The sequence below is a fragment of the Bacillus rossius genome, chromosome 2, assembly GCF_032445375.1.
Source record: "Bacillus rossius redtenbacheri isolate Brsri chromosome 2, Brsri_v3, whole genome shotgun sequence".
NCBI classification, from domain to species: domain Eukaryota; kingdom Metazoa; phylum Arthropoda; class Insecta; order Phasmatodea; family Bacillidae; genus Bacillus; species Bacillus rossius.
The window spans coordinates 54,798,073-54,820,231 of record NC_086331.1 but is presented as its reverse complement, the minus strand read 5'-3'; the positions used below and the strand labels follow the sequence as shown (position 1 = coordinate 54,820,231).

Genomic DNA, 22,159 nt, shown 5'->3' with positions numbered 1-22,159 from the left:
TGCCTCGAGGTTCAGGAGCAGGGACACGTGGTCACTCGACTAAAAATCACAAGTTCGACGCACTCCTTTTATTTCAGCAACGTTACAACATGTCTCCAATTGCGCTACACCTACATACACTCAATGAAACTGTTAATAACGCCAACGGCGGGAGAGAATCAGTTTACAGGCTGACCAGGTCACCTCGTGGCCTGGCCTCGTTAGTTTAGGATGCGGTTCGTGATTAAATGTTCGAATTGAACTTAAATATTTACTAAAACGAGTCTGCCACCTGGAGTAGGCCTCGCAGATACAAAAAGGTTTTAAGATTTATAAAAAGTCCGGCGGATGTTAAGAGATCAGTTGATTAAGAAATATATGAAGTTGCGCGGTGCTCACCAAGCATCCTACCCCGGGTGACGAACGGAAGCGACTGAAGAGGCCAGGGCAGCATGGCGGCCGGAAAGCGCTGGATTTACCGTTAGCCTCTCCTGTTATTTATTACCACTTATTTAACTAAAACAAATACACTAAAATTCTATAATAAAATTATAACAAGATTTCCTTAATTATTTATGTTGAGTGTTAATTATTTTAATTGGGATTATGGTTCAAACTGGTTGCGGGTAGTTCCATTGCCTGCGGCGTGGGGCGCTGCGCCGTCCTTACCAACTAGCACTGCAAACATAATCCTTAGGGAAAATTATTTAAGAAAAGACAGGTAGCAATTACGTAAACATAAAAATTGAATAATAAAATAAAAGGGGTCGTGGCACAGACTCTACTCTCGCCTCTTGTTGGCAGCCTCACACGCACACACACACACACCTGCACAGGGGGTGGGAGGTTTGAAATAGAGGGTGGTGGTGGGAGGAGAGGGGTGGCGACGGCGTGAGGCACATCGGGCTTAGGGAGGGCGTAGCCCCGGTCGACGTCAGTACCTATAGTAAGACATTTTATGTTTTCTACACAGTTTCCATAAAGTCAATCACATTGTATAATCACAACAAATTTATAAAGGCTGAAAACAAAGTAAAATGTTGTCATTCTTCAACTGCTGCCAGCAATCGACTGGTCCCCTAAGACGCTGTCAGACAACTGTGGACTACCTGCTGCTTTTTTCTCCATAGTTCAAAAGACTATACCTATGATAAGCTCATCAGAATCAGTACACCACCTTGTCTCATCAAATTTAGTTTTGCAACTTTTAGTTTTATGGTAACTTGCAGGTTGTTAGTTGTGAAATTAATTCTTGAAGCAATTTAATTAAAAGAAACTATTATTATTGAAGATTAGAAGACTATTCTTTTATACCTGTTATATCTTAAGGCTGGGTTCATACACTAAGTTGGTTACTTGATTTTAGTGTCATTATTTAATAATAGCTATAATTATAAGGACTATTCCTGTACTTTATTATGATAGCACGTTTGCCATTGTTGATTGGTTGGAAATTTTTTCACCAAGTAATTGCCGAACATTATTTTAAAGTGGTAAAATCTCACAAAAGTGCAAGTGATGTTTCAGCTCTATTAGATAATACTTAGCAAATATTTTGTGATAAAATGTGTGATGAAACACATAATCCATAATAAAAATTATGATAAATTTACAGGAATAGCTCTTACACAACAATAATTACAATAAAATCAAATAACCATTAAGGCATGTAAGATCAAGTCTTAACTCCTAGATGAAAACATTGGGAGGAGGAATCTGTCCAGTAATTGTGGAACAGAGTGGATTTTATGAAGAAATTTAAATTTACAAATCTGTTTTGAAAGCAGTAGCTTAATAAAAATAAAGTAAATCAACCAAACAATATAATTTTTTCTAATTATATAAAATCAAAACTATTTATTTCCCTTGGAAACAATTGGATATTAGCTACTATAAGTTTTTAATCTGTAATTTTTTTTTTTTCATTGGATTGTATTTGTTGTTTCATTTCCCCCATATTAATTCTTCAACAGACCCTTGCATGATTGTCATTGGAGTTGCAATTGGTACCAACTAGTTGATAATGATTTGAGATAATAATAGGGTTTCCAAATTAATATTTCTAATGTTTTTAATAAACTTTATAGTTATAGGATTATTTATTTTTTTGGGACATAATAATTATTTTCTTCTATTTTCTTTAGTAGTTTTCATATATATTTCGATGATTTTAGTATAATATTATCAAGTGTGTATAAAGTTGAACTAAATTCCAGATCCAGTTTTTGTTATTTGGTCAGTTTTAAGATAGTTGTAAGAACTGAATGTGCCTGCCGATACGTAAATTTTGTTTATGAATAATAAATATGTAATGGTGCATTTTAAAATGATATTACAAATTGGTTATTGTAACTATTACCAAATACCTCCTTAATGGACCCTTTAGGCTACAGTGTATCGTTAAAAAGTGCATCTTAAAAAATGTCAAGTCATTTTCATTGAAATGAATAGTTTCAAAGGATATTTACAGGATCACTGATTCAGCCTTACACATGAAAGGACTATTGTGGCACAGGCTTTTGGTAAAAATATAGCAAAAGTATGTTATTTAACCAGTCAACAGCTGTCTTCAGCCATTTATGTTTTATTTATTACTGTCCAATAATTAAATAAGGTGTGTCAAAACTGCCTGAAAATAAGTGTGAAGAAAATTATACGCCAAAAAAAGACTGTCAAAAAAGTGTTCTTGATATGGCAGGTTGTGTTAGCATTGAAAATTTCAAGTATTCTTTCATGGAAAATTTTCTTACTAACAAATGCAGCCTTAAAGAATCTTCGGTAAAGGCTGCATGGGTATAGACACAGCCTTACTATTCAGAAACTAAATTTGTGTATCAGTGTTATACTGCCTTCTTATTTTAACATTTCTCTGAATTCATAATGTATCTCAAATTTTTTTCCCAACTAATGTTAATGTGTGCCCAAGCTATACAAATTATTAATTGTAACTCCAAAAAAGTGAGTTTTTGTGTAATTTTTGTTTTTTATAATAATGGTGTTTAAAAACTGAAAAATTATTCAAATGTATGAATTCCTAAAGGATTATGGAACATTTGGTAAATGTGAAATCAAGGAAAACTGTGTGGTTTGGTAAATTAAAACTTGTAAATACTGATGGACAATTATTATAATAGCTGTCATTAAATTCATATAAGTGATTTTAATTATTTTCACACATATTTATATGAAAAATACATATTTTCTCTCTTCTGTGATTTTTATTCCACAATTTCTCTGAACTTCATTGCCCTCCCCACCATGGAATTTTTAGATTTATTTTGAATGAGCCGCTACTTTTAATAGGCTATCTGCCTAATTTACACCTTAATACTTGTTTGGTTTTTAATGCAGTTTACCTCACATTTTCCATGGCCTTCTTCAGCCTCCTCAGAACAGAGTGGGAATTTTAAAATACAATTTTTCGAGATAATCTAGCAACAATTAGTACCTAGTACTAAAAAATATAACTACTTTCATCATTTTCATTTGTGTTTAAATATGAGTTAGTAATTTTTGACACAATGATCCTTCTCAAAAAATATTAATATGTACATAATTCTGAAAATGGATTTATAGTAGTGCAACATTAGCGCCATGTTCAAAACATTAAATTGTCATTTGTGTCATGGTAACAAGAAAAAAATTTGTTAGTTGTAGGTACCTACTTGTTAGAAAATTTATTCATATAATTTCAACTAATGAAATAGTGCTTGTTAATCATTATTATGTGTTTATTAGTTCATAAGTTTTTATGTGCTATGTTTTAAGTATTTAATTTAAATATTTATAAATAAATTTATATATTTATATGTAAATATTTTAATAAAATCCGGTTTCATATTGATTGAGAATCACAGAGGGGAAATAAATGACATCATGGAAGTTGGCCAATGATAATAAATTGAATGGTGGAGTCGAAGGAAATTATAGTATGTAGTATTGACAACAGCAAAACAAATAACACAGTGGAAACAAAAAGATGAATGATGTGTGAGTTTTGGAGCGATAGTAGCAGTTGGTTATACGAGAGAGAGTAAATTAATAAATAGAACAAAATATCATTATAAATAGAATAAATAAGAACACAATAAGCATTAAGTAGGTAACAAGAAATTTATAGGATATGTGGGGTAATGAAAGTGTAGTCACGAGAGAAAAGGAAAGTCGTGGTTATTTATATTGAAATAATACAAAAGTTCAGTGTAGAGAATGTGTGATTGTGATTGTAGTAGTGACTAGGGAAGTAGTGGTTCATGTTTCGCAATAACGAATAAATTAAAAGGGAGAATAAAAAAAAGGTGTAAATGTATAATCTGTAAGAGAAATAGTAACAGAAAAAGACTATTGCCATAATGCTGAGAAATGTAGTGGTTTTTTTATGGCTTATAAATGTTTTTTATTTGTAGTTTTATGTGAATTTCGTTAAATGCGTTAGGTGAGAGGTGTGTTGTGTGTGTTTCATTTGCTTTGGTTAGGTGAATAATAAAATTATTTAGATAATGTAAAAATGGTTTGTTAGGTAAGTAGTGCAATTGATGAAGTGATAATCACAAAGCGAAAGGTTTGATGAGCGTAGGTCGGCTAGTAAAAAAAATTTTGTGTACATATTTCATTTTAGTAAATTATAGGGAGAATATCATAAAGAAGACTAAAATTCTACACAGTATAGTTTGTTTTGCGATAGCGGTATTTAATTTATATAAAATAATTATTTTCGTGATTAAAAATTTGTGATATTATGAAATAGAAAATAGGCCCACCCGGTCTAGTCTTAAGGGAATTCCATGCCAGATCATCTAGGGGTGTCCATCCCACCATATCAGATTTGGATGAAATTTGGTACATGGTATCTTCAGACAAATATAAGAACCACTATTTTTCATTTTTTAAATATTGGCTCTAGTTTGAAATTTAAAGCCCTTCAAAGATTCCCTCTGGAAATTCTTAAATCGCAATCAAAGTCGAGCGACACTTCTTGCTTCAATTTACATTTGTAATAACAGTTATTAATGTAGAATCGTGAAATTCACCATACTTATTCAAAATTTTACATAGATTTCCAATATCACTCGTAAAATCTAATTAAATGCCCAGAAGTATGTGCAATTTATGTTAGCAGCTGAAAAAATGCATTACTGAAAATTGTAAACAACAGTTCAGTAATCGTAATATAACTTTTTTTTATTAATCTTTACAATCTCGGGCTTCATACCATTAGAAAAGAGTACAAAATTTGCTATAAAATGATGAAATATATTTTGTGGATATTTACCTTCTTTCTTTATAAAAGCAAGTTCTTTGTGAAAGAAGTTGTAAAGATGATTATAATAAATCAGTTTTAAGAGTCAGTAATACCCCTGGAAAAGAAGTTATGCGAGAGGTGATGTAACTTCCATAATAACAGAAAAACGAAGCTACCTGAAATTGTATAATTTTTTGTGTGTGCATGCATGTCCAATAAATGCTTCCAATTTGAAAAAAATATAATTTTTTTTAAATTGTGCTTTAAAAAAATTAATAAAGTTTCCTTAAATCGACAAATTTGAGTACAATAATTTTGCACTTCTACAAATGGTAGATAAATTTTGCCTTCAAAGAGCCAAGTCAGTGAATTTTAAATAATGAATTACTTAACTGGAACTCTTAATTTTTTTTTGTTAAGTCGTAATGATGGAAGGAGTAAAGTACAACACCACCACTAGTGTCATGCTGATGTGCGTGGGCTACTCTCCGTCCGCATTCCTGAGCGTTGGTCCGACAGGGTGGTTGGGCTAGTGTGGGGCGGGGGAAAGAGGAAGAGGGCACAGAGACAGGACAATAATAGCTGTCGGCTTTGAAGAGGAGGGAGGCTAGAGATCTTTCCAGGTAGCAGTAAAGGGCGAAATCATTGGTGTTAGATGTGCCAGTGTCTCGGTACACTTACAAGTTTTCAAGGTGTCGAACTAGCATAAAGATACTTTCATCGTGGTACGCAAAAATACCACTTGTAATAAAAAGCATCACCCCTTTAGTTTCAGATCAGTGTGCTGACCACTTGACTCCATGATGCGAAATATTTTGTAAATTCTAATTACTAGGCAGAGTTATAAAGCAAATTTGGGCAAGGGATGAATTTGGGGAGAGGAGATTTATTAGATCATTAACAAATAATAATTAGCGGAGAAATGTACCACTTTTTATAATACAGTACCTGTATGCTTCATAATAAAAAAATAAAAAATAAAAACTAATTCCAATTTCATTTGCAATATTTTCCTCTTAAATGACTATTAGTACTTTTTTTTACATGACTGTAAGTATTCTGAATTATTTATAAAATAAAATTGGTATTGTGAAATTATAATACACAAAATTCTGACTTGGATTTGTTTGTCGTGTGATGTTGTCATGGCATACCAGTTTTTCATCCAAAGTACCAGTTTTTTTTGCGAGGTCAATACCGGGACTTCGGGGTCTCCATTTAACAGTGTAGTGATCGAGAATAAACGCACAGCATGGAAACTTGTAGAGACAAACAGAGAAGTGGAAAAACACGTTTATACTTGAGCAAGTACTGATATAAGCGAAAATAATAAAAAAATGGAGAATTACAAGAGCTGACTTTCTGAACATGCCTGGGACAATAGCCACAGAATTCTCTGAGACAATGCTGCACCACTCTAACAGGAATAACACCCAATTAAAAGGAAACTTAAGGAATCACCATTTATTGTCAGCAATAGCAATATTATCAGTAAACAAAGCATTGAATTAAAAATAATATGGATACCTTTGATTAAAAATGAAACCAATTTACTACAGAAATCAGTTACAAACCAGTCAACCTCACAGTAATTAATCAGCCAATAATATCAATCCTTTTGTGCGCGACCAATCATGATAGCTCTCGCCTCCCATTGACTGTGCAAGGAGAGGAGCCCAAAAACATAAAAACCCATATTTTGCAGTGTCCAATATCAGTCTGTTTGTGCCTGAGGACGGGAACAGATGTCAGTTTCCGAAATGTCGCAACTGCTGTCATTGGAAACTTCTGTGTTCGTCAGTGCTGTCGTCGTTGTGTTGTCCATTGTACTCGTTTATTGTTCATCGTTGTGTTTATGTGTTTGCTGCGTTGTCCAGGTTTGCTAACTGCTTGCATCCAGTCTGTCTCGTCGTTGTTAGCTCACTGTGTTTGTCTATGTTGTTATATTATTTTTCTTGACTAAGTTCCTTCCATGGAATTCTTTTGCTGTTTGGTTTTTAAAGGTTAAATATTTGTGTCTGTTCTGTCGTCGTTGTGTTGTCCAAACACTTGTTAATTTTCCTCGCTGTTTCATTTTTTTTTTCGACTAAAATTGATTTAGTCTTGTTTTCTGTGGAAATTATTTTTCTGTATTCATATTTTTATTTTATTTAGTTTCGTAATTCTTTCCATGACAATCAGTGCAAAACTGCAATGGCTTATGTCCAAAAGACTTCACTGAATCAAAATTTCCCATTGCATCAAACATTCAAAGAACAGATCATAAATAATTAACCAATTTGTAAACCTTTGAAGCATTTTTTTCTTTTGTGTTTATTATATAATATGCACATTACTTTTGTGTTCCAGCACAAGTTTTGTACTTTAATTGTAATACTTTTAAGTTGTTTTATGTAGCGTTTCTAAGCATGTAGCAGCGACTCGTCACTTAATCTAATTTGACAGCACTGTGAAACTTCATGACTGATTCTAAGTCACTCGCAGTTTAAGCGGAGTTATGAAAATTAAAAGGATCTTGCATTGTTGAACAATGTAGTATATTACAACCAACGTGTTTGACGTGAGCTATTTCCACTAGCCTATCGCATTGTCTGGATCATACCTAACTCGACCACCGGGAGCCACTTTTAATACATGGACGGTTTCACCTCTTATTTTCTTCCCACAAGTCGGGAAGTGGAAATTTATTAAGAGATGTACTGCGCGCCTATAGTTAAAAATGTATTATCAGAAACATTTGTTAATGGCGAGTGCGAAATTGAAAGCGCATGTGCTGCTAATCTGGAAATTCCAGGAGTTCCAGAAAATCTTGACGTTGATGTTTCACAAGATCATTATACTGAGGAATACATGATCAGTAATACAAAAGATGCTTCACTGACTAGCGCAGAAACCAAAAAAGAAGACAGTCATGAGATTTGTGGACGGAGGATAATAGACGTTAGTTACTTCCTTCAACAGATCGTGGATATAGATGAGCACCCTATTACACAGTGTTTCTTTAAGCACATGCGCCTTTTATCGGAAAGGCGGCGAGGTTTGCAATCTCTACTTACCTTTAAATGTTCAATGTGCAATATTGTTAAAGTTGTGAAAACAAATGACGACACAAAATTGACAATGGATGTAAATACTTCAGCAGTGGTTGGCACAATTTGCACTGGCGGGGGCCATAATCAGCTGGAAGAAATATGTTCTGCAATGAACATACCGAGCATGTCATATATAACCTATATCAAAAGTACCATGACACTATTGCAGATGGTTGGGAAAAGACTGCACATCACGAGATGCCAGAAGCTGCCAAGCTAGAAATACAAGAAGCCATCAAAAGTGGACATGTTGATGAAAATGGAATTTCACTGTTGGCGGTAGTTGGCCCAAACGTTAATATCGCACTAACTACAACTCTCTTTCAGGAATGGTAAGTTATATCAAATTACGTCTTTGCATTCTCATTTCAGTATTTTAGTCTCAACTTCAGTGTATTTCAGACGACGCCGCTGATTGGCGTGTTTTCTTGGAGATTTTCGCATACATTTTTTCCCCTTCATTTTGGAGCTGCTTTATTAACACCTCATTTCACCTATATGAGTTTTCAAGACCTTAGATATCAAAACATACCCAAACATCTTCATCACTCTAGAGTATTATGACAAAACTACGAAGTTCTTATTGAACCAATGTATTAAGTTATGATAAAGCTATATGTAGTATGGTTGTTGCGGTACCAACTTTAGAAACTTTTTCTGCAAAGTTCATTGTTGAAACAATACATTTAATAAAAAACATAATGTAAGTAATTGTATACTGGTGTGAAATGCACACTGAGAGAAAGTTTTCATTAAGCGTACTAAATATGCATTTGTATATGATGAAACGAATACATACATTGTTGCTCTAATAAAATATTTAATTGAGCACTACAATTACCAACTCAATGCTCAGCACTCATATGCTCTTGCCTCAGAATACATGTTAAATGTTTATGGTCTCGTATCAATGAAATATAATATGCAAATAATATGTTTTGTTTCAGTATTCTTATGCATTTGATATTTTTTATTTAAAAAATATATTCATATTAAAGTTTCCGGCAATTATTTCGAAAGTACATATATATATATATATATATATATATAAATATTCACATAAGAGTTATATCATGCGTTTTATGATTTTCTTGTGTACTTAACAGACCACAAGTATACTTATGGTTTCATTTTTGAAGATACTTTGATTACCATTCGAGATAACATCATGTTTCATACATCCTAATTATTATTATCAAGTACAGGGCATTCTGCTAACAATAAACCTAACTATTTTTCTTCGTTTGATTTTTCAGGCAGCTATCGTGGGGTTTTACACCAAAAAAGTAATATTTATGTGTCAAAAATAAATATTGCTCATTCTGTCACCGTGCAGAGGTGCGCAGTGAAACACCAAAGGAACATAACTGTTTCAAAAACTGGAATTCTTACCAGAGTTCTAGTAGCATGGAGGCAGCCATTATCGCCGAGGGGTTCCTTTCTAGTATGGACATGTACGGATGCATATATGCTAAAGTAATTGCAGATGAAGACTGTAGTGTCTACAAGAAGATCTTGGAGAGTAGACCTTATACCACCCACACCGTAGAAAAAATAGAGTGTCGCAATCATCTTCTCAGAAATTATTGCAACAAAATTCACAGCAGCGTTGGAATTACTGGGAAAACTTGTTACCCTCATTCATTACGACAAGTGGTGGACAGAAATGTAGGTCGCCTCAGAGGAGCTGTAAAGAAAGCCATACTTTACAGGAAGAATTCGAACTGTCCTAACAATACCGAAGAACTTAGGAAAGACATATTAATAGCCCTGACCATGTGTTTGGACATAATGAAAATTGCAAAGAAAGGGGATATTTCTGTGATGGAACAGAAAAGCGGAAAAATATGCATGATCAAACAGAAGATTTGAAACAGCATGGCCTATACCAACAAATTCAACATAAAAATTGATCTAAGTTTACACTCTCGTAGTTTGATTGAAAATGTTAACAGCAACCCTGCAGAGCATTTCAACAGTGCCATAGCAAAGCTCCTGGGAGGTAAACGCATCAATTTTGCTTGCCGCAGAAGTTATCAAGCAAGATGTTCTGGTGCTGTCATGCAACAAAACACCGGCCGTATACGGTACAAACTGCAAGAGACTATATACGGCAGAAGTCCTGGAAAATATGCAAAACTATTTGAAGAGAGACGCAAGAAAAAAGTTGAAAGGGACACGAAAAATCGAAATGGGAAGGCAAAATATGTGAAATCTCTACTAAACAAAACCTCACATTTTCGTGGCGATTATGGCACAAATGCTGCAAAACCAGACTTGGACGAAAATGTTTTCAAAAATGAATGCCAAACAAACATTCTTGAAAGACCTACTTCTGACACCAAAAGAACATCATTCTTTGGAAAGGGGGACATTATTACAACAAGAGAGCTCTTTGTGGCTTGAAGAAAGGAGGAAGCGGCTGACAGCTTCTAATTTCGGAGTGATATGCAAGAGACGGCCTCATACAAGTTGTGAGCGTCTTGTGAAACAAATGTTGTATGGCCATTCGCCCAATACACCTCCTATACAGCATGGGAAGGTTAACGAAAAACTTGCACTCAGGGAGGTAGAAAATGAAACCGGGCTGAAAATAAGTCAGAGTGGACTTATTGTACATGCTGATATTCCGTTCCTAGGAGCCACACCCGACGGATTCCTGGATGACAGTTCAGGAATAGTGTCCGTATGGTATAATGTCTGCGCACCCTATCGATGTCATAATGGCGGGAAAATTTCAAGCTGTGAAATTTTTGGAAGGAAATTACATTATGAACCAAAAACATAACTATTACTATAAAGTTCAAGGACAACTTCAGATCACAAAAAAAATTATTGTATTTTTTCCATTTGGACTCCTCTCGGCCTGCACACCATTCGCGTAGAACGTGATGACAATTTCTGGGAGAACAAAATGAAAGAAAAACTTTGTACATTTTACATGGAATGCCTTCTCCCCGAGATCGTTGATCCCCGCTTTCCACGCTCAATGCCAATTAGGAATCCCAAGAGTATCGAGGAAGCACAGAGAAATTGTTTGGCAAAAACTGCAAGAAAAAGATAATGGAAATCAAATTTATTTGTAACGTGATTTTGTTTCATTGCATTTTAAGTATGTAATTATCTTACTTTAATTAAAAATAACAATAAATAAAATATGCTCATCAAACACTACTGTATTCTGCATTTATTTTTAATGCATTATATGAAAAACGACTTGTGTGTATAGCCACACAAACACATTTAAGTTTTTTTTATGTCAGTTATTGTTAATATGCACCAGGAATGAATAATTATTATTATTATTAGTAGTTGTAGTATTGTTGAGGTTAACTGATGTAGAATAGCATTTGTTTTCTCATTATGTGTTATATGCTTGTAAAATTGACATAGCTTAATACTCTTAATTTAAACTTTTGCCAAGTGCTTAAGCAAAGCGACCAATTTATTTGTCTATTAATATATTAATAATGTGGTTATGGTACTCAAAATTACCTGTTTCATATAACAGAAAATTTGCTATTTTCGTCTACAAGAACGTTCATTATGCTGAAAACTAACAGTACTCGTATTGGACATATTTTATTTGTGTTTTGTTTGTGACATTGCTTTTTATGACTCCTACAGTTATAAGATTTTTTTCCCCATTTATTTTGGTGCGCCATACACATTTCTTATTCCTAGTATCTAACTATTACAAAGGATTTACGAATTTGCCAACTTTACTACAAGATTTGGTTATTCTAACAATGATATGTCTTTGTTTTACTGTGTACCATTTAAATATTTGATCTATGAATTAACTATATTATGACTTCAATATTTGTTTACTGTCAAAATAGGGTACCTATGTAATGTTTGGCAAATTTTTTGGGAATTTATATGAAAATGTTTTTATTTTTATTTTTAGGCTTAATTATTTTAAAGTGGTAATTACATTATTTAAAGTACTTTATATCAATGGATAAAATAAAATTTTTGCGAATGTGTTAACATGTTTTTATGTATAGTCTACTTAGCCAATTCTTAGTCTGTACTCTCTATCCAAATAATTCTTTATAAAATATTAATGATACAATTAAATGACGAAGGTGAACGTAAAAAAAGGCAGTCAATGAAGTAAAGTTTATTGGCGTAAAGCTGGAAATAAATAAATTTTAAAAAATGTGTTCAAGTAAGCTAATGAGGGCTAGAAGTTTTTAGAATTCTCCCAGAGATCCTTTTGATTAGATAAGGTGCATAAGCTCGTGGCGTGAACTGGGTTAAAAGCTGGTTTTCAAAATCTCAAAGAATACTAACTATAATAAAGCATTGCTGCTCTAAAATTCAATATAGTCTTACATTCTATCAAGGTTTTCTTTTGCACACACTGCTTTATTATTGAAAAACACATACCTCAATGACGAAGTTATTCAGACGTTTATTAATAACAACACATACCACACCAAACTCAAAGAACGCTGATTTGCATACATGTAAGCTACAATGAAAATTATTAAAACAAAATCTATATAATAAGAAAATAGCATTCCTTACAGAAAAAAAAATTGTGTACATCACCAATTTTTAGAGTCACATGTAATGGAACTTTTAAATAAATACGCACAACATTACATCATAAAATAAAAAAAGACTGGCAATTTATGAAAACTTTAAGTTCTGTCAGTTTAGATTTAAGGTTTAACAAATCGTAAAATAAGAGCTTTACGTCATCTCGTTGACGGTGAGGTGATTATAGATAGTTACGCACAACTCTAAACAAGAACAGGGTTTGGAGAAATAATCGGCCATGGCTTGTGCTAAGGAATCAACTCAACATTTGTCTAGAGTAATTTCTGGAAACCATGGAAAACCTAAAGCAGGATGGCTAGACTGAGAATCGAACCAGAGTCTCCCTTTATGCGAGTCAAATGTGTTACCGCTGCGACATCTCTCTCGGTATATAAATCCCTTAATCAATGTCTCACGCTGTGTCCAGCCCCTGCCCCGAGCTCCCGGCAGGACGACAACTGTCATTCATAATGGCCTTTCAAGTTTGTAGGGGTTGACAACCGGTTTGAGAATGGCTGGTCAAGGAAGAAGTGGTGAGAAAGAAACAGAAGAAGCAAGTCTGCAAACTAGGTCCTCACCACCCCCTACCCCCTTTCACATTCCAGTCCCGCCACCCAGCCAGCCATACAGCCACGCTTCGGAGTTTACCTGGGTAGTGTTACTGACTCTTCAGTTTACAAAATACTTTGTACATGCAAAAGCAAATATGTATGTAGAAAAATATTTATTACAAAAATGTTTAAAATAATGGTTTAGTCTTGTTGGAAATGCACATTTAATATACTGTAGGCTTATATATGAAAACTACAAATGAAAAGGAGAAGAAAGTGTTTGAAGAAAAGTTATGGTTCAATTAATGTTTGGTCACTCAATCAGTTTGCATAATATTGCATCTTCTTGCTTAAATGTAGATGATGTAATGCATTGCATCATTTAAATGTTTACTGTAGGGTGATCTCATAGAAGATATAGTCAGCAAGGTTGTTCAGTTTATTGGAGTCTTAGGAGCTGCTATTTTTCAGTGTACTGCAACTAATTGTCTGAGATTGTTTAATCAATGATTTAATGCTAGAGTGTTGACCTGAAGCTGGTTTTATTTATTTGTTTTTGATAAGTTATTTGCTTTGTATTTTCTGACTGAAGTGGGCATAATCAAAAGTTTTTTTGACGTGATAACATCTTATAAAAATCGATGAACGCCGGCTGCACGTACGAAAAATTGTCACGTTCCGCCTGAGCCGAGCGTTCCAGAACCGGCCAACCATTGTGCAAGAAAATCTTCTATAATATCAAACAGGTTAAGGCGGGCTTTTGAACTAATTGTTTGTGATTATATTTAAACAAACTATTTGAATTAAATTTGCAAAAACTGTAAATAATATTTGAAAATTAAAAAGTATGCAATTTTTCATCAATGTTTCTTATGACGTTATCACATAACATTATCATCCGTAAACCGACTTTACAGACAACCTCCTTTTTTACAATCTGAAAAGGCTGCCAGTTCATATGAAGAGTATAGTGTAAGTCTTTTTTATTAACTCTGTGTTTCTTATAAGTACTTCCTCAGACAAGAAGATAATTCTTAATATTGTTGAACTTCCTGATGAAGAAAACTAAATTCTACTTTGGAGGATAGCTGAGTTTACACTGCATTCAAATTCAAGTATATGTTCACACCACTGTGCATCACTCATTAAATATTAAGGGAAAGCTTTTAAGAAATGATGTGACCCAGCAAAACAACACAAAAGGTCTATAAAAAGTATTTTCAAATGGCCAAAGATGCGAAAAGAAAAGCTAGTGTTTTGTTAGTTCCTGGAACAGTTGTTTTCCAACTGTAGGACAAAGTTATTTCAAGAGCAAGAGTTTAAAAATTCACAGAATAATTCTAACAAAGAGGAAGGCCCAGAACCTCAGTCTTACACCTACAAAGGAAGACCATAGTGACACTACACCATTTGAAAAGGAAGATTTGAATTTAAGCATGAGTACTCTTGCTGTATCACCCTTAAAACTAAAAGGACTTTCAAAGCGTTCAAAATTAGTGTATGGTAAAAGAAATATGGCTGAAGTCAAAAGTAAAGTGAAATCAAACGTAGTAGCAGTTTTGAGCTACCAGAAAAAATGCAGTCTGAAATACTAATGAAGACATACCTGAAGAGTCAGTTATTAAGAGGAATGCAAGTGACTTAAATTTTTTAATCAGTCAGATGAAAGAAAAATTGAAATATGCAACATCCATAAGGGAGAAGTTGCACCTAATTCCTGGTCACAAAGAAAATTTTCAACAGAATTCAATGTTTCTGAGTACATAGCATGAAAATCACTCCAGTTGGTGAAAGAAAAAGGAATTCTTTCACATTCTGAGCCTTTGCAATGTACAAAAATTTCTGCTGAAGTTGTTGAAAAAGTTACCAATTTTTATCAAGCAGATGAAAACAGTAGACTAGTGCCACGTAGCAAAGATAAGGTTTGTGTCCAGAAAAATATTTATGAACAAAAGCATCTAATACTCTGCAATCTTAAGGAACTACACACAGTATACAGAGAAAAATTTCCTTGTACGATTTTCTAAATTCTGTGAGCTGCAGCCAAAATGGTGTGTCACAGATGGTCAGCCAGGTACACAATAGGTCTGTGTTTGCTCAATACCCCAGAATCCAATCCTTTTTTACACACAGTATACAGAGAAAAATTTCCTTGTACGATTTTCTAAATTCTGTGAGCTGCAGCCAAAATGGTGTGTCACAGATGGTCAGCCAGGTACACAATAGGTCTGTGTTTGCTCAATACCCCAGAATCCAATCCTTTTTTACACACAGTATACAGAGAAAAATTTCCTTGTACGATTTTCTAAATTCTGTGAGCTGCAGCCAAAATGGTGTGTCACAGATGGTCAGCCAGGTACACAATAGGTCTGTGTTTGCTCAATACCCCAGAATCCAATCCTTTTTTTAAGTGATATGAATTTAGAAAAATCAAAGCTAAAGGACCTTATCAATTTACTGGTATGTGATAGTGAAAACCGTGATTGCATGTTAAAAATATGATCTAATTGTTGAAATTCTGAAAAAAGTACAAGAATACATAAGAAACATTTTTACTGACTTTGATTTTGAAGATGAAATTCAGTTTTCACAATGGGTAACTACTGATCGTAGCCATTTACAAATGTTGGTCGTTCCTTTATGTGAGTTTATTGATCTGCTTTTGAAGACACTGGCGGCTTTAATACTAAACTCACTCGTCTGTAAACTGCAGTCCAACTATGTGAAACAGAGGAACGAAAACATTCAGCCAAATGAAATACTAGTTTTCATAGACTTTGCAGGAAACTATTATTTTGTAATCCAAGACCAAATTCAGTTATATCATTGGGTGCGTTCTGTTTCCACATTACATCCAGTAATTCTGTACTTCATAAAGGATGGAGAAACGTGTAATATGTCTTTGTGCTTTATCTTAGATTACCTAAACCATGATGTTCTCTTTGCATGTGAGGTTGAAAGAAGATTGAGCTTACTAATTCATAAAGAATTCCCTAACATTAATCAAGTGGAGTATATCACAGACAGTAGTGCAGCACAATACAAGAATTTTAAAAGTTTGGTCAACCTCTGCTACCACTTGGAAGATTTTGATTTGAAAGCTTCTTGGACCTTTCATGCAACAAGTCATGGCAAAACAGCTTGTGATGGTGTTAGAGGAATGTGTTAAAAGGGCAATATTTAGAGTGAGTTTGAAAATATTGTATAAAGATGTTTCAATTTTGCAATGAATACTTTACTAAATAAAGTCAAGTTTCAGCTGATCAAAGAAGATGACATTCACGCAGTGGAAGAAAAGCTTAACAAGCATTTCTCAGAGTTCACAACTGTGCCTGCAACAACGTCCTTGCACTATTTCATCCCACTATCTAAAACTATAATAGCAGCTAAGAGAATTATTTCTGATGAGAATTTTTCATTTGAGTACTCTTTGAATGAAAAAACGAAGAGCTTCAAAACTAAAAATAATTTGTACGTGTGTTAAGTTTATAATGATAAGTGTTATATTGGGTTAGTGCTTGAAAAAAAAAATGAAGATGAAGATGCAATGATTTAAGTTTATGCATCCTCACTGGCAGGGTAAATTATTTTACTGGCCAGAACATTGTTAATTATGGCCAGGAATATTCCTGCTGGGTGCCATTAGTCAACCTTCTTTGCACTGTTGGTGCTCAGGAACTTCAGACTCAGGTTCGAAGGGTGCATTATAAACTGACATCCATGAATGAGAGAAAAATTACATCAAAATAGTCAAAATGGAATCAACTCTTTATAAATTGCATTCATAAAGAACTTAAAGTAGGCCTACTTTATGTATGTACATCAAGTGACACTGGTATTGTAGGGGGAAAAAAAACAATTTTCATGGGCACAGTTTGCAGGCCTAACTTCAGCTACTGTAATTCTGTAATTTTATTTATATAAACATATGTACTGTATGTATAGTTAACAAAAATTATATCCATCAAAATATTTATTTAGGTGAGGGTGAGAAGGTAAATATCCAATAATTTTATTTCACCATTTTGTGCTCTTTCTAAAGATACCAAGCCCGAGATTGTAAGATTAATGGAAAAAAGTTATAATAGGATTACTGAACTGATGTTTACAATTTTTGGTAATTCATTTATTCAACTTCTAACATAAATTGCACATACTTCTGGGCATTTAATTACATTTTACAAGTGATATTTGAAATATATATAAAATTCTGAATAAGTATGGTGAATTTCATAATTCTACATTAATAACTGTTATTACAAATTTAAGTTGAAGCAAGATATGTCACTCAACTTTGGTTGCGGATTAAAAAAAAATTCCACCAGACAGAGAGAAAATTTGTAGGGATTTAAATTCCAAACTAGAGCCAATATTCCAAAAATGAACAATTCTGTTTCTTATATTTGTCTGAAGATACCATGTACTAAATTTCATCCAAATCTGAGAAGGTGATGTCGACAATGTGTATCTTGGCTGGATAATCTGGTGTGGAATGACCCTCTATTTTGTGATAACGAATTTAAATAATTACCATAATGAAAATTATAGATAATATTTTGATTGGTATAGTGAAGTAGAAAACAGCCCCATCCGGTCTATTCTATTTTGCGATATTGGTATTTAATTTTCTGAAAGTGTGACGTTTCGATAATATAGTCTCGGTATCGTGAAGTGGAATACAGTCCCACCTGGTAAATTATATTTTGCGGTAATTACCAGTATTTAATTTGTTTTAAATGAGACATTTCAAAATAATATTTTCTTGGTATTGTGACATGGAATAGTCCTACCTGGTCTATTTTAATATGTGATACCAATATTGAATTTTCTGAATGTGAGACGTTTTGAAATAATATTTTCTCGGTATTGTGAAGTGAAATACAGTGCCACCCGTCTATTTTATTTTGCGATAGGTACCGATATTTAATTTTTTTAAAGTGAGAAGTTTTGAAATAATTATTTATCAGTATTGTGAAGTAGAATATGGCCCCACATGGTCTATTTTATTTTGCGATACCATGGTATGGCATAATTAACTAGAGCGGGGGGATTATAGTCTAGTTTACGATACCAAAAAAGCATAATAGTGAAAAAATGAAATAGGCAAAAAATAGTGTGTTAATTGTTCCCCACCCAAAACCTCCATATTCCCACGCTTTTCCTGGAAGAAAGTAGGTAGGGGTAGTAAAGACGTAACATGCGAAACAATTTTGGTGATGTCATTAATAATGTTATGGTATCGTATTCATGCAGGTTATTGTTTTCATTACCTGATTTGGTTTTTTTTTTAAGCCATAGATTTTAATCAGAATCAATACAGGGTTGACAATCAATTTGAAATTATAGTAGACTTTTAGAATTTCTTTTCATCTTTTAAGTTCATAGTTGTGAAAGAGATCATGGTAGGCAGTTGTGCACTTTGTCATGCTTTTAAAAAGCACAAATTTAGATTTGTATGCTGTTGCAAATATTAATTATATTATTTCACAGGATTTATACTGAAAGGCTTTTTTTTCAACAAATGTAAATATCTGCAATAGCGTAAGCATTAATAGCGACATTGAAAAACTTCAGATTGTGATTTTGTATGGTATTTCACATTGCTGTCAGTTGTGTTAGTTTTTCAGGAATGGTATTTTATTTTTGTGATTATTTTTTGGAAGTTAGGTGTTTGCACTTTTAAATGGTCAATACTAAAGTAAATGGTTAGGTTAAGTCAGTTAGATAAAACATACAATCATTGTCTTAAGTATTATTGTTCTCAGGGGTGCAACAACAGGGGGGGGGGGGGGCAAGGGTGATTTGCCCCCCCCCCCCTTCCAAAACCTTGAAGTGGGGGCAATTGGAGGCAAAGAAAGTGCTGTGTAATCAATTTTTAGATAATAAAACTGCTTAAATAGCACCATTTTCCACCTTGAAATAAAAATTTTCCCGGGGGGGGGGGGGGGGGGGGGGAGGGGGGGGACCCCCGGACTCCCTGCTTCAATAGGGGGGATCGATGATTCTTTATAAAAAGGTATATTGCCCCCCCCCCCCCCCCCCCTTTGGAAATTTAGTTGCTGCGTCCCTGATTGTTCTTGTATAACTTTGTTCTTTAGTTTTGTTTCACGGAGGAATAGGTTTTAACATGTATATGTGATCATAATAAAAGTGAAAGTTTGCTCAAGTTAGATCAGTTAAGTACATAAATAACACATAAAAAAGTTGCTCAAGTACCTAAGTTCAATGCAAACATTTGTTTGTTAATTTTTTTCTGGGCGAGTATGGTTAAGCTTGTCTAATTGATCGTAAGTAAAGTGACGAGTTGGTTATATATTTACATACTTTAAAACCATGATAATTTATAAATTCCTAGAAAAATTGTATTTTTATTCTATATGGTTTATGAAAATGCTATTTTGTGCATAGAAGTGTCTTCTGAGAAATCAGGAAAACAATACCTAAGGTAAGAGAGATTAGGTTATGTCCGTAGTAGGTATTAATAACACGTATTTACTATATCAATTATACATAATACGTATTACTTATGTCGCTGACTTAATCTAACCAACTCTTAACTTAAGTTATTATTCTTTTTATCCACACACCACTTTCTGCAAAATAACCAATTATTATAATCACTGTTAATTAATTCTTACAGCGATTTGTAATTTTCACTTCAATATTTTCTTGATTTTAATGCTTTTTAACCCACAATATCTCTGAACTCTACCTGCCCTCCCCACTACCCAGTATTTTAGAATACAGAGGGAATTCAATAATGTAAAGTAGTCAAGCAACGTAAGTATTACTCATTACCAATTTCGAAAATTATTTTCATATCAATCGATAAGACCCTTTCGTAAAATATTATCTGAAATTACCTTTCACGGGTAAAATAGATGTGTACAATAAAGAACATCGGTTTAACATTTCGACGTGTCCACAAAAACGGCGAATGTAAAAACAGCTTAGTTCATAATAGCCATTCTAAACGAGTTCAAATGCAATCCTGAATATCTTTAAATGTAATATAAAATAGGTCCAATCGAATTTTTCTTTACAGGACAATAATTTAAAATCTTCCCAAGTCCCTGCTTATAAAGTTTTAAAAAAATACGAACGTACCTGATACAATGAGTGCCTCATTTGGTCCCACGGTGTAAATATTTCCCATGGTTCGTAATTTTAAATTAAATTTTTACAAAATTTATACCGGTAACAGATCACAGCTCAACGAAAACACACCTAACACAAAACAAACACAGTACCTATTGTATTTGTTTACTTTTATACGTCACACTAGAAGTTTATTTTAAACGCTGACTCTTTATGAACTTTTAACTCTAGCGGCGCCCTTGCGTTTTACAAGCCAGGGAAAAGTGTGGCTGTTCTACTCGTAGGAGTGAAATACTCTTAGGTCAATCAAGTCATGGGACCCAATTCTTTACGCTGTCGGGAAAATTCCGCTAGAAAAATGACTGTATTCCGACAGAATTTTGCTAAACCGTATTCTTGAAAACTTGCTAGCGGAATTATGTATCGGTATGATGTCACGAACTGTCAGAAATATTCCGCCATCTCCTTTGCTGGTGGAATCGTAATTCTTCTAGAGATTTGAGTGTTTTTTTTTTGTTCTACAGAACTACGATTCATTAAAAATTTGGGGCTCCGTTTCGGTTCACAAATACTTCAAAATCGTGTGGATGGTGGCTTAAGTTAGGTTAGCAACATTTAAATTTTGTAAAAAAATGTCTGGATGCCGAAGTATATTAGGTTACCAACATTTAAATCATTAATAACTTATTCATCCTGTTATAGTCTTTGATGTATATTCAGATAAAAATACACGATGTAATACTGACGCCGTCCCCACTACCTCCTATTATTTTTATGTGATTTTTGCTTGGGTTCAAGATCTCAGGGAGGGTTCGGCCTTGTGGCTAGAGGTAGGGGTTAACGCAGTAGGGCCCCCCGAGCTGTTATGGCCACTCGGGACGCCTGAAGAAGGCACAAAGTTTCTGGAGAATAGTTGATGAATTTATTACGGCACAGCCCTATACATAGTGCTGCCCGTTCTGGCCGTAACGGTTTTCCCGATACGACTAGTCACACGCGCAGCTCACTTCCTCAGTGGGGGCTCACGATTTTAATGCGCGTGAGGGGCGGACTTGTACACACGATGCGGCGGTTACAAAATACACTCTAACATGACGACTTATCCCTTGACGAACAAAACACTTCACTATTACCTAACAATTAATATACTGGGCTAGTGGCACGTAGGCCCGTGTCTCCGGCGTCTCTACGTGATACCTAGATATGTCCCAGGGACTGATTCGTTAGTACATTTGGTGGTACGATACCGTGCAGCGGTGGTAACTAAACTCTAACATGACAAATTATACTTTGACGAGCTAAAACTTCACTATTACATAACACTTATTATACTGGGCTAGTGGCACGTAGGCCCGTGTCTCCGGTGACTCTACGTGATACCTAGATGTGTCCCAGGGACTGATTCGCTAGTACGTTCGGTGGCACGTGTCGCCTTCTGGCTGCCCCATGTGGGCCAAAACTAAGTAGCCGGTAAGCTAAGTTGGGGCGTGAAGCGCCGACGTAAAGTCTCGTAGACTTCCCACAGTACTTACGTATTACGTAGAACACTCATCTTGGAGCACTGATTTAATTAAATGAAATACCTCATGGTAGATTGAGGCCAACCGCAGAACTGTACGTAAAAGTTTAAGAAGATATTATACTAT

General features: G+C 34.2%; 1 protein-coding gene across 2 annotated transcripts in view; it reads right to left on the bottom strand.

Annotated features, from left to right (window-relative positions):
• LOC134529296 (flotillin-2) overlaps positions 1–20,777 on the bottom strand; it is a 413,942-nt gene extending 393,165 nt beyond the window's left edge. For both annotated transcript variants that reach the window (XM_063363204.1, XM_063363203.1), the window contains exon 1: positions 20,523–20,777. In XM_063363204.1, coding sequence (XP_063219274.1) covers positions 20,523–20,571 — 49 coding nt within the window. In that variant the 5' untranslated portion in view covers positions 20,572–20,777. The remainder of the gene's footprint in view (positions 1–20,522) is intronic.
• Between the last annotated feature and the right edge of the window lie 1,382 nt (positions 20,778–22,159).